The 17,747-nt window shown below is 39.2% G+C and overlaps 1 protein-coding gene across 1 annotated transcript; it reads left to right on the forward strand.

Annotated features, from left to right (window-relative positions):
• Nucleotides 1-1,158: 1,158 nt before the first annotated feature.
• gan (gigaxonin) lies at nucleotides 1,159-13,867 on the forward strand. Its single transcript, XM_062420694.1, has 13 exons — nucleotides 1,159-1,244; nucleotides 1,975-2,161; nucleotides 2,588-2,702; nucleotides 2,864-3,214; nucleotides 4,856-4,924; nucleotides 5,083-5,234; nucleotides 6,291-6,412; nucleotides 6,600-6,712; nucleotides 9,078-9,227; nucleotides 10,399-10,535; nucleotides 12,481-12,615; nucleotides 13,278-13,387; nucleotides 13,493-13,867. Exons 2-13 carry the CDS (start codon nucleotides 1,977-1,979, stop codon nucleotides 13,663-13,665), a joined length of 1,812 nt encoding a protein of 603 aa, XP_062276678.1. The 5' UTR covers nucleotides 1,159-1,244; nucleotides 1,975-1,976; the 3' UTR covers nucleotides 13,666-13,867.
• Nucleotides 13,868-17,747: the final 3,880 nt, after the last annotated feature.

Raw genomic sequence — 17,747 nt, forward strand, 5'->3', positions numbered from 1 at the left:
ATCCACTGCACTGCTAACAATATTGTAAGCATTTCTCCTGTGTAAACTGATCATTCCCTACTTTGAGATAAAACTCTGGAACAGTAAATGCTACTTTATTTGATAACTAAAGTTGTGTTGCATTCTGTTTCACTGTCCATTAAAAGCTTTTTTTTTCCCCCTCTTCACTTTTATCCCAACAAGTTATTACTTGTTATTAAATAATTATATCCTTCTCATTTCGAAATTATAATCCCTCCCGCCGCTTTATTTTTATTTTCTACCAGCATTCTGCGAAGACCCCCACAACTCTGCCTCTGATTGGCTCTGACTCTGATCTCTTACCCTATTAGCCATCTCACTCCTCATACCTAAACCTAACCAATCTAACCAAAGAAGGAAACGGGTAGTAGCCAATCAGAAGAAAAGTAGGGCTTGTTAATGGAATGCGGATGGGAATAATAATCATTAATGTATTGTAAGGACTCTTTTAACACATTTATCGAAAAAATAAAGCTTTCCAGTCTCCCGCCAACTTCTTCAATTCCTCTTATTTCACGTCCTGTTATTTCAAGTTGTCGCTAACCGCTCATCGACCGTACTGGCCGGCCAAAGAGGTTTTATTGACGGAAATACCTTGGGGCGGTACTCTCGAGTCGTTAAACATGGGCGTTTCACAGTTTGGCTCCGTTCCATTTCTGTTTGAGTCAACCTTAGAAAAAAAACCACTTAAAAATCTAGGCAACAAATAAGCAAAGCCATTTTTTCATGAATCAGCTCGTGAAGATAAATACACAAAGTAAACACAATATAACTAATAACAGTTGTACACGTGATTTACTCACAATGCCACTGTTGTACAGGCTGCTCAATAAGTACATGAACAGTGTTAATCAACACGTGTTTCCGCCTTGCTGGTGCTGCGTTCAAGAACCAGATCATTTATACAATCAAATTGGCCGCGAATGTTAAAATACCTAATTTGTTGAAAGCCGTTAAGAATCTGCTGTCGTAGTTATAATGAAAGCCCACTGAGTGGTTTCTTCTGTGAATACATTTGGTTATCTTTGGATACGTAGTCCACATAATGATATATTCATGGGGATTTTAGTATTTACCATATTTTCTACGGCACTGAACGCAGCACAATACATGCTCTTCACGTCTACTTATAACATTTTCGCCTTGAGTGATTCATGTCCTTACAGTTAGGTTACGTATAGTCCATGCCCATAAGAAATAAAGGCGAATTTCCCACTCTTAAGGTAAGATACTTATAAAAGTCTACTTGAATTGTTTAGAAGAAAAACATGACATGACAAGTTTGAATCATTGTAAACATACAGTGCAGGGCTGACGCTTAACTTACATTGATGTGTTTATATCCTTCCGTATTGGTCAGTATATTTGTCTAATATAACAAGACTAACATTAGCTTCATGTCCCAATTCTGAATTGTAAATAACTTTGCTAGGGAAGAGTATATCGTCTCTGTGTAGGAGCAGTTGTTGAACGACATTCTGATTGTTTTGCTACTAGCCTAGCCTTGTTTGTATCTGCAGCTTCGCCAAACTCGATTAAGAAACCTGTCAGTTTAAAGAAAACCTTCATATTCAGTTCAGTTGCATTCCTGCTGATAGACCAATGATTGGTTTTACGAGCTGTTATCACTTTCCACAATATTCGGCATACAAGTGACGCACTTTGCAGCATATTGTTCCAGGTAAATTTGAATGTTTGGATGTTTATTAACGAGCTCACTGCTGCTCGCTGTGGTGTGTTGTGGTAGAGGAGAATTAGATGAGTAACCAGTTATAAAAGAAGTAAGTGGTGTGTGTTGATTTTTGTGTTAGCCGAATTGAAGAATCTTCACTGTTTTTATGTATAAAGTCCTAAATGATGTTTTATTGTTATATAAAGTTTGATAAGCAGCTGTTTAACATAATTGGGAGATATTTTGAATTAAGTACTGCTTGACGTCTTTCACAAACCTAGACATGCCCGATTCTGGATCTGCTGAAACTGGTTCTAAGGTTTCGGACCCACAACATTCACAGAAACTCCTCAGGGTCCTTCGTACCTTCTGGCAAGAGAAAAGCTTCCATGATGCACTGCTGGTGGTGGATGGAGAGGAGCTTCCTGTGCAGAAAAACATCCTGGCTGCAGCCAGCCCTTACATCAGGTGAAACCTTATTCTCCCTTATTTCAGCACAGATTCAGTCACACCAGACGAGAAATGATCATGAATGTGTATCTTTGGCTGGAGTTACAACAACATGGGTGTGTCCACTTTCACAATAGCAATGCTGCTGCCAAATAGTCTAAAAGTGCTGCTGGTTTCTAGTTTTTATTGTCATGTCATGTTCAACTGTTTAGTTTTAGTTTAGTTTAGTTTAGTTTAGTTTAGTTTATTTTGCACACATTTTAAATTACAAACACAAAAAAGACAATGACTAAGGGAGAGGCAGAAAACCAAAATGGGCTTATTTAAAGCCTCCACTTAAAAAATGTTAAAATTACACAATTTTACAGAAGATAATATGACTACATAGAAACAAAATAATAATTACATATATATAAATATGCTGTGTTGATGATTTAATATTAGGACCAAGCTGAACTACAATCCTCCAAAGGAAGATGGGTCTATGTACAGGATTGAGCTGCAGGGGGTCAACATGCCCATCATGAAACAGATCCTGGACTACATCTTCAGTGGTGAAGTGAGTGTGGATGCTCTAAAAAGCAAAGTGTGGTTTTAGGTGTGGTAAACATAAATCACTGTTTCCTGCTCATGTTGATATGCTGTTGTGGATATTCGGCCTGTGTTGCCCCACCCTCTTCTTTGTCTCACTATCTGCGTGTGTTCATCCTTCTCACACAGATCACTTTGAATGAAGACACCATCCAGGATATGGTGCAGGCGACTGACCTGCTCCTCATGATTGATCTCAAGTCCCTGTGCTGCCAGTTCTTGGAAAGCTGCATCACAGCAGAAAACTGCATCGGCATCCGGCTCTTCTCTCTTCACTACTGCCTTTACCACGTCCACTACACTGCAACTGAGTTCCTGCAGACACATTTCCGCGATGTGGCGCTCACAGAGGAGTTCAGGGAGATGCCTCCGGACCGGCTGTGCGAGGTGCTGGCCATGGAGAAGCTGAACGTGGGCAATGAAAAGCACGTGCTGGAGGCTGTGGTGCGATGGTTTGCGCATGACCCAGAGGACCGCAGGGTGGGTGATGCTCACTTCAGGCTCAGGGTGGAAATAAAATAAGAGAAGTGGGGAAAATGGAGACGGGTAACATTTTTTTCTCACCTTAACAATTACTGATGTAAATTCAATTTTAATGGGAATATAGGTTTTTTCATAATTACTTAATTATGTGACATCTTGTCAATACTAACCATACATCCCATTGTTGGACTAATGTTTATTTTGAATCAAGGGTTGATCAGGATATTGGTTTGTTCTCTTTTAGTTAGGGCTACAGCTAACTATTATTTTCATTATCAATTATTTTCTCAATCAATTGATTAGTTGTTTGGTCTATAAAATTGCAGAAAGTAGTGAAAACTGTCAATTTCCCACATTCCAGGGAGTCTTGTCTGAATGTCTGGTTTTGTCCAGCAGTCCACAACCCCAAAGATGTTCAGTTTATTCCAGGAAATATTCACATTTGAGAAGCTGGAATCCGATAATTGGGACATTATTAAATTAAACCATTACTCAAAATAATTAATCTAAATATCTAAATAGTTAGAAAATAATTTAAGAGTTCTGCAACCAGTCATTTAATCACTCTTATTGAACTAATTTGTCCAGAATTTTGGGTACTAAGTGGTTTATGTGATTTGGTTTTATGATCTTTTTATGGTGAGTAAGCTACAAAATATATGTGATTTCTAGAAAATGAGTGATTTAGCTCCTGATATCAGTGCAGTAAAAGTCACCTATATGTGTTGACCTTTAGGGCTGCTGTAGGTATAGAACAGGTATTTCAAGATAATAGAAATTATAGGAGCAAACCAGTGTTTTTTTCATGTTGTAACATGCACTGTAAATGACAGACATACATTAGTTTCCAGTCCAAAATCATCAACTCTGCAGTAGTTTCTGTCGGAAGATTGAAAGTTTCCAATGAATCTGCAGACAATGATAATGAGACATTTACAATAAGTAATTTAGAGCTGATGTTCACTGTGACTGATACACAATTCTAGCAAGTCTAAAGAGTCAAATCAAATTATTGTTGTTGTTTTTTTATATTCTTATGAAAATGAATAGAAACCAACCTGGAACAATGACTATCAACCTTTTACTTACAATAACCCACAATGCACGTGTTTTTAAAGGTTGTATGTCCTTGTAGTCCTTTCTGCTGACTGTGAAATCCAACACACATGACATTCTTAAAGGGTCAGTCCAGCAGTTATTTGTGTTGCACTTTAATAAAGTTACCAGATTTACAAGAGACAGAGACTAAAAAGGAAAGATAACAATTGCAGCAGCAGTATGAGTAGGAGTCAAGGTTTAGAAACACTGGATCCTACAGTTCCCATAATGCAACTCTGTAGCATCCTTTTCTTGAAGCTCTGCTCGGTAAATGCCCACGTCTTTCAAAGTCCATTCTAACTGATAACACTGACTTTTTGATATATATTTAGTAGTCTGACTCCAAGCAAAGATAATCCTGATGACATCATTAGGGTTATTTTTTTCAGACCTCCAGGCTGTACAGTGCTTCATGACTTCATGCTTCATGACCCTATATTCATGTGTAAAATTGATTGGTGGAATGCCCCTTTAACTGATAAGCTCTGTCTTTGTTCCCTTAAAGTCTCAAAATGAGTCTCATTCCGTGTGTATTTGCAGGTGCACATGAAGGAGGTGATGTCTGCGGTGTGGCTGCAGGGTCTGGACGTGAGCTACCTGAGAGAGCAGGTAAACAGAGAGTCTAAAATGTAAAGTCTATGCTCTGCAGTGAAACTCACACGAAGCATGTGATGATGAGAACGTTTGGTCAGAGTGGTAGCTTCACATTTTTCTTGTTTCTGGTCAGTAGCTAATCTCAGTGTGCATGTTGCTTCATATCCCATCAGGCTATGGGGGAGCCGCTGATGAGGGAGGTGATCAGGGAGCACTGTCACCCGGTGCTGGGGGACAGTCAGCCGCAGGGCGAGGCCATGCTCGCTGCTTTTAAACCTCGAGGTTACTCTGAGTGTATTGTTATTACCGGAGGAGAGGATCGCAAGTGAGTTCTCTATTTGGATTTGGACTCCATATTATTATAACCAGCTCTTCATTATCTTTTGTGTTATTATAATAATAATACATAAATGGTCTGTATTTATATAGCACTTTTCTAATCTTTTCACCACTCAAAGCACTTTTACATTACATGTCACATTCACCCATTCACACACATTCATACACTGATGACAGGAGCTACCACACAGGGTGCCAACCTGCTCATCAGGAGGAAACTAACATTCAAACACATTCATACATCGTTGGTACATCCATCGGGAGAAATTTGGGGTTAAGTATCTTGGCCATGGTCATGTCATCATGTGGACTGGGGGAGCCGGGAATCGAACCACTGATCTTCCGATTGGTAACCCGCTCTACCTCCTGAGTCACAGCCGCATATATAATGCGTGAGAATAATGCACGAGTAGCTGTAAATTTACAGAACTTCTTTGGTGTGAAAAATATGTTATTTAAAGATATAAAGTGTCAGATGATTTTTAACTGGCCTTTTTTTCATGTATGTGTTAATATGTTCCAAGACAGATTTTACTTCAATGACAGAGAAATGGTGATTTGATTTGATTTGATTTGATTAATTCATGATAAGATTATAACTGAAAAGCTGCAGGGTTTAATACCACATAAAACATAGAAAGAACATATCAAATATAAACTTTTCACATGGACTTAAAACCAGATTAAAAATACTTGATGTTACAACATGATTAAAAAAGTCAGTGAGGCTCAGATTGTCATTAAGAATGTGTAGGAGTCTGATTTAAAACATGTTTCAATGTGAAGAAAAATTATGATAAGTAAGTTTAAAAGGTTACTTCCTACACATTTGCTAATTTCAACACCTGATCACCTGCTTCACAGTTATCTTTTAGGACTGTTGATTGAACAGTCTAACTGCTGTATGCAGAGTTGAGTTCACAGCAGCCTCCTCCCTCCTGTTCTGGAGTGATGATGCTGTTTAAGAGTGCAATATGGTCACAACCAGAGGACGAGGTTTCACTCAGTCACCTCATATTCTGATGGTTTTCGTCCCGTACAGAAGCAGGAAGCCGACCGCTGTGACACGCTGCATGTGTCCGCTCTACGACGCCAACAGACAGGCCTGGATCGAGCTCCAGCCAATGAGCGTTGCCCGCGTGGGACACGGGGTGGTGGCTGCAGGTCAGTGCTGAGCACAGAATATGACAATACATCCACCATACCTGACGTGATCCATAAAACACATCTCTGTACTGAATGATTGATCTCTCACCTGCAGGGCGGCTTGAGAGAATTCCCATGTGGTAGAACAATACTGCAGATTCAGCAAATACACAAGCCAGTAATAACTCTGTTTCTTCTCTGTTAGAGGGTTTTCTGTTTGTGATGGGCGGAACAGATGAACACAGCACAGTCCTGGACAGTGGAGAAAAATACGACCCGGACTCCAACAGCTGGAGCCCCATACCCCCACTGCTACAGGTACACTGACCCACTTCTCTACCTGTACCCCTCCTGTGGTTACAGCAGCTACAATCATACCTCTATTACAAGTATATTTATTTTTATTAGAGCCCGACCGATATGGGCAAATATGTTGTCCGATATTTGCCGATATATACTTTTTAAAAGTTATATAAGCAGCATTTTATGTGTTTAATGACTACATCTTAGGGATTATTGCTAAAAAAAAAAAGAGTTTAGTATATATTCTGTAAATATAACATTATCAGCCAATATATCAATGTTGGAATTTTTTTGCTCCCCAATATCGGTATCGGCATCAGCCCCTAAAATCCAGTATTGGTCGGGCCCTAATTTTTATTGCCCCTTTATCCCCCCTTTGTAATTGGATTTTGCCACAGTTTGTGATTTTTAAGATGTAAGAAGTGCATTTGTGCAGCCATGTTACACTCTCTCTGACTTTTCCATTATTTTACTTGATGACCACTAGGTGTCAGCAGTGCTGCAATACATATTCAGTTTCAGGCAGATTTGTCACCAGGTTACCAACTTAAGAGTTACTTGATCATATTTCATAGAGAAAAGTGGTGTCATTCACATATGTTGACTATATATGTGTTTAAATGATGTTTGCATATCAAACCTACTCTTCACTTCATTTATAATATTTAATAGATGAGAATATCTGATTAAAATAATGTAATGTAAACCACTTTCTAAAATGTAAATCAGAAATAAAGAGATGTTAAAAACTGGAGGAGAAAGTAGTTTTATGATGTCAAAAGATGACACACAGAGCAGAGCACTTTGTGTAGATTGCTCTAATGATTCTGAGCTGTGATTACTTTCTGCTGATAGTCCACATATCATGTATTACGACAGCAGACTGTTGGTGGTTTAAGTGTCAGAGATAAAGCTTGGTGTCAAACTCCATACAGCAGAGGGACTTGAGAGGCAGATTACTCAAATATATGCTTATCAGTGCAGCACAGGATGCAATATAGTCTTTCCATACCTATAAAGGGTCAAAGTTGGATCCTACATTTCCCATAATGCAACTCAATATTGTTTACGTTGTTTTAGACCCTCCCTGGCTGATTAATGCAATTTTTTTCAATGTGCCTCCTGTTTATAATGCAGGCTTATTCCAAAGTTTCAGTCTCCAAGTGTGAGACCATATGACCCTGATGACATCATTATTTTGTCACACTTCTGATATTATATATCTGATGTATGATACAATATACTTTATTGTCCCTTAGGGAAATTTGTCTTGGACTCAGCAACTGGGCCATAAATGCCTTGACAGCCACAATGACAACAGACAGTACATCACCAGCCTTACCATCCCAACAACAATTACTTAACAGTATTGCACATATCCCATTACATGACACATGACACATACATTCTTAAAACGGTTGAGTTTACAGTTAGGGACTCTATATCGTCTGCCCGAGGGTAGGAGCTCATATTCTAAATGAAGAATATGGGATGGCTCAGTCACTATCCTCCTCTGGGCTTGCCTTAGAACAGTTTGTTCATAAATAGACTGCAAGGTCTGATAGTCCACACCATACACTCTCAGTCTGCGCACAAAATACATTCTTTGCTGTAAACGGGAACACAGACTTTCAACATGGACATTCCAACTAAAAGAGTCATCTAAGTGAACTCTGACATACTTGTATGAGCTGACCTGCTCAATGGGTGAGTCGTGTATGACAACAGGACTATAAGTCCCCTACTGATCTCTTGTCTAAGACCATCTCTTTAGTCTCATTCAAAATGAGATGGGTGAGCATCACACTATTGCACAAAGTTTTCTATTTCAGAAAAATAGGCTGAAGGGCTTGAATCTTTGTGCAGTAGGCTGAGGATGGCGGTTTTATCAGAAAATGTATGCTGTTTGTACATTCATTTGTGTAAAGTGTAAAAAGAAACGGGGAGCTGACACGACCCCACGGCCACGGGGCACCTGTGCTGATTGATTTGCATTCTGAGAGGGTGTTATTGACTCTTACCTGCTGACTTCGATTGGTTAAAAAGGAAAAAGGTCGCTTGATTAAAAAAGGGTTGACACTTCTCTGCCTCAGTTTTGAGCTAAGCAGATGGGGTTGAAGTGTGTTAAAAGCTGAGCTAAAATCAATAATCAATAAATAAAATCCGTGCATATGCTTTTGGGCATTCCAAGTGCTTGACATTGAAGTGGGAGATGCTGTTGATGGCGTCATCAGTACTTCTCCCCTGCCTTCTTGACCTCTGCCTTAAGCACAGACAAAATGTATTTCTCAAAACTTTTCATAACAATCGAAGTCAGGGCCACGGGTCTAAAATCATTGTTATCAGCTGGACGGGGTTTTCATGTCACTGATGTGCGTAGGCTCGTCAGAACTTTGGCGTGGTGGAGCTTGACGGTCTCATCTACGTTCTCGGGGGAGAGAATGGAGGAACGGAGCTGATCACCGTCGAGGTGTTCGACCCTCACCTCAGTACCTGGAAGTTACAGACCAGCATGACCATGATCCGCAAGGTAGCACACATATCACACTGCGAGGAAACAGTACAACATGTGACACAGTTGAACACTTCAAATCATCTCACAGAGTAGTAAACATATGTCACTTTACCTGAGGAGAAATCCTTTTCATTTTAATGCTCTAAGAAAAGCAACTTAAAGCTTTGTGTTGTGGGGTGTAATGACAGTTTTAGCCACTAGAGGGCAGTAGAAGAGATTCAGTTTAAGCATTGTTTTCTCAATATTCTTTCAAACTATTTATATTCAACTGGTGTGTAATATGCACACCTATGGCTGCACCTAAATATTATTTTCATTAATGGTTTATTATTTCTTGTAGTTAGTCATTTTTTAAATTCATACATCGTTGAAAACTCCCATCACATTTTGTCAAAGCTCAAGATGATGTCCTGAAATAAGTTGTTTAATCCATCCAACAGTTCAACCCTGAAAGATTCTGTTTTATGTGACGTAAAACACAAAAAAAGCAGTAAATCCTCATATTGGAGGAGATGGAAACAGCAAATCCATGTTAGATCATCTACTGCTGGGTTTTTAAATACACACAATTATGCACACAAGAAAATAAGAAGTGCAGCTTTCTTTAATTATGCTCTAAAATGATGGAATACCATACTTAAAACTATAAGAGATTTTGAGCTCAGTGAACATTTTTGAATGACAGCTGAAAACATATTTATTGAATCTGGCTTTTAATTGCTGTCATTTTTACTTGTTTTTACTAAATGTCTTAATTTCTCACAAACTGAGTTTTATTTTTATTTGCTGTTGTTTAATTGTATTGTATGTTTGTTTTTTCTGTAAAGCACTTTGAGCTACATCCCTTATATGAAAGGTGCTCTGTAAATATTTTATTATTATTGTTGTTATTATTATTATTATTATTATAATCATTATTATTATTACCTATTCACTCATTCTGTCTCTTCTTTATTCCCAGCACTGACTATTCTGACACTACCAGACAGTATAACACATACACTTTAACCACAGAACTGATATGACCATGCACAAAGGGCCCGGGGGCCAACATGTACCTTTTCCAGACTTGTCCAGAAGTTAGAAAGCAGAGCCAGTAGACTGCAGACTTAAGTGATTCATTTTCTACTGTAAACGTCTCTCCACGCGCTGTGACTCGCACACTCATCTCTTTCTCTTCCTCCAGGTCGGCTGCTACGCCTCCATGAATAAGAAGATCTACGCCATGGGCGGGGGCTCTTACGGGAAGCTGTTTGACTCTGTCGAATGCTTCGACACCAAAACCCAGCAGTGGACGGGTCTCTGTCCTCTGAAAGAGAGAAGGTAAACACAGCATCTGATCTGGTCAGCTGGGGCAGGGGCGGGACAAAAGGAAAAGCAGGATGTTTGATTTCATCAGCTGTCATAAAAAGCAGTTTTGTCCTCGTTATATCTCCTTTCTGTCCGCTAAAGATATTTTTCGCTTCATGTAATGCACACATTTAACTTCAGCCTTTCATTCTGAACTTCGTTTGTATTACACAACAGGAAATGAAAACACAGCTTCATGGTCATCACCACACTGCCAGAGGTGTCAGTTTTTGTTTCAGTTTGACAAATATCACCACATTCATACTGTGACATATCAGCAAGATGAAGTAGCTCTAACTGAGGCCAGTGAGTCACGCTGTATCAGAACCTGCAGAGATGTGAAGAAACATAGTCTGTCATTTGCCTATCTCATGATTGGTAATCCCAGATGTGTTTTACAGATGCTGATGAATGTCACGTTAATAATAATAACAACGCTGAAGTGTCAAGATGATGACTTTTGTTAATCAGCTAAAAGCATCACCTCAAGAAGCTACTCCAGCTTTACTTCTTTTGGTTAAAAGTACCTTCCAGACATGTGTTAGTACTCTGCATTGAATCATCATTTGTGTTTAATGTGGTTATTCCACAAAAGCACATTATTACCCCTCACTGGTCCCCTACTTGACTTAACCCTCCTTGACCCTCTTGTTGTCCTCCAGTCAATTTTGACCCATAGGACATGAGGTATAATTTCATTTAAATGAGGTCTATAATTTCTAAACAAATGTGTAAAACTTGTGGACATGAGTTGGAATGAATTTGGCTAAAAAAGGTCCAACACAGACTTTGTCTATAATTTATACCTTATGCTTTATGAACAGTCCAATCAGACTTGGTCCATTTTGTCCCAGGAGGATAAAAGTTAACCCTCCCTTGTCCTCTGGTTTTTTTTTTAACCCTTTAACCCCACTGTTCATTTACTGACTCATAATTAATCTCTACACCAGTTCATTTTCATAGATTCACCATCAGTCATTAATAAATGTTTGATTAATCAAATGAAAAAACCCATTCACAATCACTATTTTATGGTCCAGGAGAACATTTGATAGAATATGATGAATACAACACATTAATACTTTTGGGGTACTTTTTTCCTTTATTAGTAGACAGTCGGTGGCAGAGAGGCCAACAGGAAACAAGGGGAGAGAGAGATAGAGAAGGGTATGATATGCAACAAAGGTCCTTTGCCAGACTTGAACCAGGGACATTGTGGGTATGTGGCATGCGCTGTAACCACTCGGCTACAGGGCGCTCCGTCCTCGGGTCAATTTTGACCCATGATGAAAACCTGCACTCATTAAAAAATGAGGTATAACTTCATTTGAATGAGGCCTATTGACCATCATTTCCAAGAATATGTGTAAAACCTGTGATAATAAGTTGAATTTGGCTAGAAAGGTCTAACACAAAATTAGGTGATAAGTTATATCTTATGCTTTATAAACAGACAAAAGTTCTACGGTCAACAGGAGGACAACGGGAGGGCTAAAAATAATCCATTCTCAGGGTTTTGTGTTTGTGCACTGGACTACGATTGGCTACTGAGCAGTTGTCATGTCACACATCGGGCTCATGCTGACACACCTTGAACTGATTTACTCAGATTTAAAGTGAGCACAGAGAAAGTCCTCCTTCAGCAGACAATTTGCACAGACAGTGAGGTTATAAATTATATTATAATATAATTATTATTATGTATTCATGTAAATGTGTTTTATGTACTCAGTTGTCTATAAGTGTGCTTATCATGTCAGCAGTGATGTCCCATGTTTGTCACTTACAGCCTGTCACAATTCTTTGTTACATTTGTACACGTAGCTGGCTCTGAGCTGATCAGACTCCCTTCAGATGTGAAATAAGTGAGCTCTGCTTCTCTAATTTAATGTGTCTAAAATGAAATTGTCGCGGTCAGATTCGGGTCTGTGGCGTGCGGCGTCGGCCAGGAGCTCTACGTATTCGGCGGGGTGAGAAGCCAAGAGAACGACAACCCAGAGCAGCGACACATGATGACCTGCAAGTCCGAGTTCTACCACGATGAGATGAGGAGGTCTGTATGGGAACGCTGCTTTCAAGAGGCTTTTTTTTCTTTACTCAGCAATTAAACATTTTTTAACTTGTGTTTTTTTATGAGCAGGAATGTCTCCTCAAGATTTATAAAAAAAAATAAAAAAAAGTATTTACACAGACGCCACCAGACTTGGACCAAACTATGCAATTACGTGGTCAGAGTCTATTTAAATTTTTATTTGGAACAGAAGTACATGATATACAGCATAAAAAGACTTCCCATCACATTCCAGTTCATATTCAGAGCCAAAAGAGCAAAAGAAAAAAGAATCATCAAAACATACATATATGCATACATACACACTAATGCTCACATACATTCATACTTACTCACATCAACCCACACATGTACATTTGTGTCAAAAAAATACATATATTATACATTATGCATTGTGCTTCCAATGAGAATAGATCGTAACTGTAGAAATAAGCTAACGGGAATAAATGCAATCCTATTGGTTTACTGTAAATCTGAATTTAATGTTAATTCCTCCGATTCTTGGGAATTTCCATTTTCATCCATTTTCTCGAAAGTTCTCTTTCACAGGAGAGGCTTGTGTGCTGGTTATTCCACTAAAAATTCTCTCCAGTATAGAGCACCAGCTTCCTGTTTTTGAGCTTGTCGTTATGTGTTGGGTGCAGGTGGATGTTCCTGGACGACCAGAACTTGTGTATCCAGACCAGCTCCTCATTTGTTTATGGGGCAGTCGCGATTGGAGCTAGCATCTATGTGGTGGGAGACTTGGACACGGGTGAGTGAAAAATTATAACACCATGCAAAACAAGAGTTCTAACAGCGTCACAGCAGCATCAGTATTTCAGCTTAACACTGATATCCCCCTACTCTTCCCGCACAGGCACGAGCTTCGACTACATCCGCGAGTTTCGGCGCAGCACTGGGGCCTGGCATCGCACCAAGCCCATGTTACCCACCGACCTCTCCAAAACCACCTGCTCCGCCCTGCGCATCGCCAACTGTCGACTCTTCCGCCTTCAGCTTAACCAGGGCATGTTCCGAATCCGAGTCTGACCCGCCGCTGCTCCCTATGTCGGCTCCATACTCCTTTTCACTTTTTCCACACTGGTACTTTCTATGCACTGTAGGTCTGGGATCTGGGAATTTCTCAACACTAAAGTATTGTAGTCGCTAGATGTTTAAGGATTGTGACTCTCCATTTTAGGGTTTAACACTGCTGAATCTATGCTGTATGACTTGATGGGACAGGAAATTCATCTTAAACCCTTTTTTAATATTATAGCTTTTATGGCAAATTTTCTATTAACCAGTTTTCTTTTTAACTTTGGATTTGATCTTTTTATTTTTTGCCCTTTTTATCGCAGCGGACATAACTTATTTTTAATGTTTACTGGTGATCTGCTGCTTGGTGAGGGAATTAATCAACACTTGACCACATTATAATATAAGGACTTGCACATTTTAGAGGAAACACTTTTTAAGTACTGTCGAGGTGCAATTTGCAATTTTTTTAGTGTTATTCGGTGGTGCGTCGTTTATCTTTCTGTGACCTAAAACTTGAGTCAGATTTTGATGTCAGTCTCTCAGAATCAGAGAGTAAGGGGACGATTCATGGCAATCATAGTGGAGTGGGAGAAATCCACTGTTTCAGACTGCGCCACTTTTCTCTACTGGTATTGGACCGAGTATGATGTAGTGCAATTTATTTTTATCTTAGTCACAGTCTGTGCAATGAATTCAGAGTGAACCGTCACAGTCCCCTGTCAATAGAAAATATAGATGCAATCATTGACACGTCATACACTCCCAATATGTGTTTGCACTGACTTGTAATTTTGCAGCAATTTATTTAACCTTTTTCACCCAGTGTAGTCTAAGTGTGTCATTTCATGTAATAAGATTGGAGTGTTTGTAGCTATGGGTTGTCATAGCATTCCCATGGTGATTATAAGGGCCGTTAATGTCCACTGTCTTGAGAATGTCGTTTCCAAAAATTACATTTATTTATCTTCAATCGACAAACCCTCTAGTGGGATAGGAATTGTTACAGAGCCTCAAAGTCCGCACAGCAAGGAGTTTAGCATAAAACGTTAGACTTATCTCACTGAGTAGACATTTGCTTCGTTTAACCATGGCCATGATCATTTCCTAACCTTAACCAAGATGACTATTGACAGGTCAATAGAAGGCAACTACATTTAATTTGGGCGACTCGTTGACTGTCTTCAGGCATCAAAAACTTCACCATGTTCCTCTCATTAATGTTTCATCTACAGCAGCTCAAAGTAACAGTGTATTGGGGCCTTGAGTGTCATGACTGTCACCGGTAAAACTGCTGTGGTGTTATTGCAGTACCTTCAGCCTATAGATAAAAACAGCTACTCAACACGTTCTGGATAGAAACGTAGATTCTGAATAACACTAACTGAAGTAGTAGTTGAAAATGAGCTCATAAAAAAATCTTGTATCAAATCTATTTATTAAATGAATCACTGAATACATTGCACAGACTGGTGTATGAATGGAAGATGACTTAAAAATCATGAATCACAGAAAAGAAAATTTAAACTTTATTACATTATCTGCTGCTTCTCCTTCACCGCTAACAGTCCTGGACAGATGACTGCCACATTTTCACTGAAGTGTCTAACTGAACACACTAACTGAATGTACGCACGTCGGACACAAGCGCTTTTACTTAATTATCAATTTTGAACGGTTGACCGAGCTCTCTGGGCCCAGTTGGTTCAGAAATAGACGTCGCTGCAAGTGACTCTTGAGTCGCTGGACGTGTTTTGCTGCCTCCATGACCTCTGACCTCTGGCTTTCCAGTCAGTACAGTTTTGGAATCCCTTGACCCTGTTTGTTCTGTGTGAGTTACAGCTGCTGCTGTCTGTCCTCAGCTCAGGGGCAGCGCATACAAAGTAAGACACACACTCAGCGAGAGTTCAGGCAGCATTGGTACAAATACACCTCTCATGATATCCACACACACATTAAAGACACGTACAGGGTTAAACTGTGGTTTAAAGATTTTTAAAGCCAACAAACAGTCATCATCATGTGAGGCACAAACATAAGATAATCACTTTTATTTTAAACAAGTACTGTATATTGATGTGTTCCCATGAGAATCAGAGTCAGAGTAGTACATCATTTCTTCAATAAACATGTAAGCAAACAGACTTTTTTTTAAATATTTATGTGAACACATAATTTGGGATCCAAATGTTAAACAGAAGGGTCACCCCACTAAAAATTCAAACCACAGGAGAGAAGCCTTTTATAACTCTCAAACCAACTGGCAGCACAGCCTGTTGCACCAGCTGAATGTTAATTTGACCAAAAGAGTGCAAAGTTAACACTAACTGGCCTTTTTTTAACCTGTGTCGGACGAGTTATTTAACAATGTCATAATTGAGATTACATATTAAACAAGCATTAATCAACTTCAAAGGTTCCACAGCTACATGTTCCATCTTCTTTAGCACTTGTAGGAGAAGAAAAAGAGACGTTGTAGTTTAAAGAGCAGCCAGGCTTGTTTGGAGTTATTTACTGACCATCAACAGCTAGCTTAACGTTAGTTGTAGTGACAGCATGAAGTCTTGTTATCTCAGTGAAGTTGCTTTGTTCTCATAGCCACCAACTCTGAACTGAACCAGCTCATTCCTGACTGTAGCTTTACCAGTGGCGAACGTTAGCAAGTCAGCTAAAAAGACACAACATGTATCTCTTTGTTGTCCCCACACTTCAAGCTCCCACATCAAGCTAACGTTCCAGACCAAACTGAGATCCACCTTCCATCAAATTACCAGTAAGACCACAAACAAGTCTGTTGAAGTAACATAGCATTAGTGGGATTAGTAACTTTATGACTCAATTTCGAATTTTAATCCTTTAGACTACTCATTACTGAAAAAAGTAATCACATTACTGTGATACACTACGATGTAGTAAACTTGCCACTTTATTCAGTTGTACCATCACTACAACTGAAGTCATCACATCGTTGTCAAAGAAACTGACCTTTCAACAAAAGCCCCTTTTTTAGGTGGGAGAGAAAGCCTCTGCTAACTAGTCAAGGACCTAAAATAAATAGGTCCTTGACTAGTGTACGATACCGTACACTTTGAAATAGAGAAAGTAATGCATAACTCAACTTGTGTGTTATACTAGTAGCAGCTAATGTAGCTTGGAGCTGCTAGCCTCCAGCAGAGATGAGGGGCGGGCTACAGAGGTCTGCTAAACTCACTTCTTTCTAATTGTCTCTCAAGTAACATCACATGAAGCAATGAGGAATAACTTACGGATTTTAAACAGCTAACTCTGGAGACACAAAAAGGCTTAGTACAACTTTTTGTCACATGTGCAGTATTACACCCCAACACCTGGTCATCGGTAGAGTTCCCTGTCTAAAGTTAAAGGGTAACCTATGGAGTTTTTGACAACTAGTGGCACTATTGAGCAATATTTTCATAAGTGGGTCCCTTTTTGATTTGCCCATCATTTTACACTATTGTGCTTATCAACAGTTGGTGACAGTAACACGCAAACAAGCGTAGAAATGTTTGAACTTAAACACTGTTACATTCAAGTTTTTTCTGCTGTTTGTTTCCATTGGTATCAGGTCAGGTTCCATCATATTTACATGAGGTGAAATAAAAGGTCAGTATTGGCCATTGTGGCCACGTACTTAACACAGTACGTGCACACAAGCTGAAATAAAGGATTTCCTGGGACTTATTGACACACTCAAAACACTAGAAAGCAGCAGGACCAGTCCAGTGAGACCTGACTGAATATTCCTACTATTTTTTGCATAGACACTTAACATTCCTTACAGTTTCATCATTTACAGTAAATAAAGTAAGTTTCTGAGCTGCTTTGTATCCTAAACAGCACTTGTTCTCACGCCTTATTACTGTCTGTGTTGTGATACACTGGACCACACTGTAATGGAAAATAATAATAGCAGTCTAAACTGAAAAATGGTCTAGTTTTAACCAAAGTTGTGTTGTCAAAGCTGAGGAGTGAAACTGTTGTTTCGCTATGTCATTTTGTAATTGATGCATGAGGAAGTTTTGTAAGATGTTGTCATGAGTGTCATTCATTTAGGTCAAAGGAATTAAAGCACC

The sequence above is a fragment of the Scomber scombrus genome, chromosome 6 (assembly GCF_963691925.1).
Source record: "Scomber scombrus chromosome 6, fScoSco1.1, whole genome shotgun sequence".
NCBI classification, from domain to species: domain Eukaryota; kingdom Metazoa; phylum Chordata; class Actinopteri; order Scombriformes; family Scombridae; genus Scomber; species Scomber scombrus.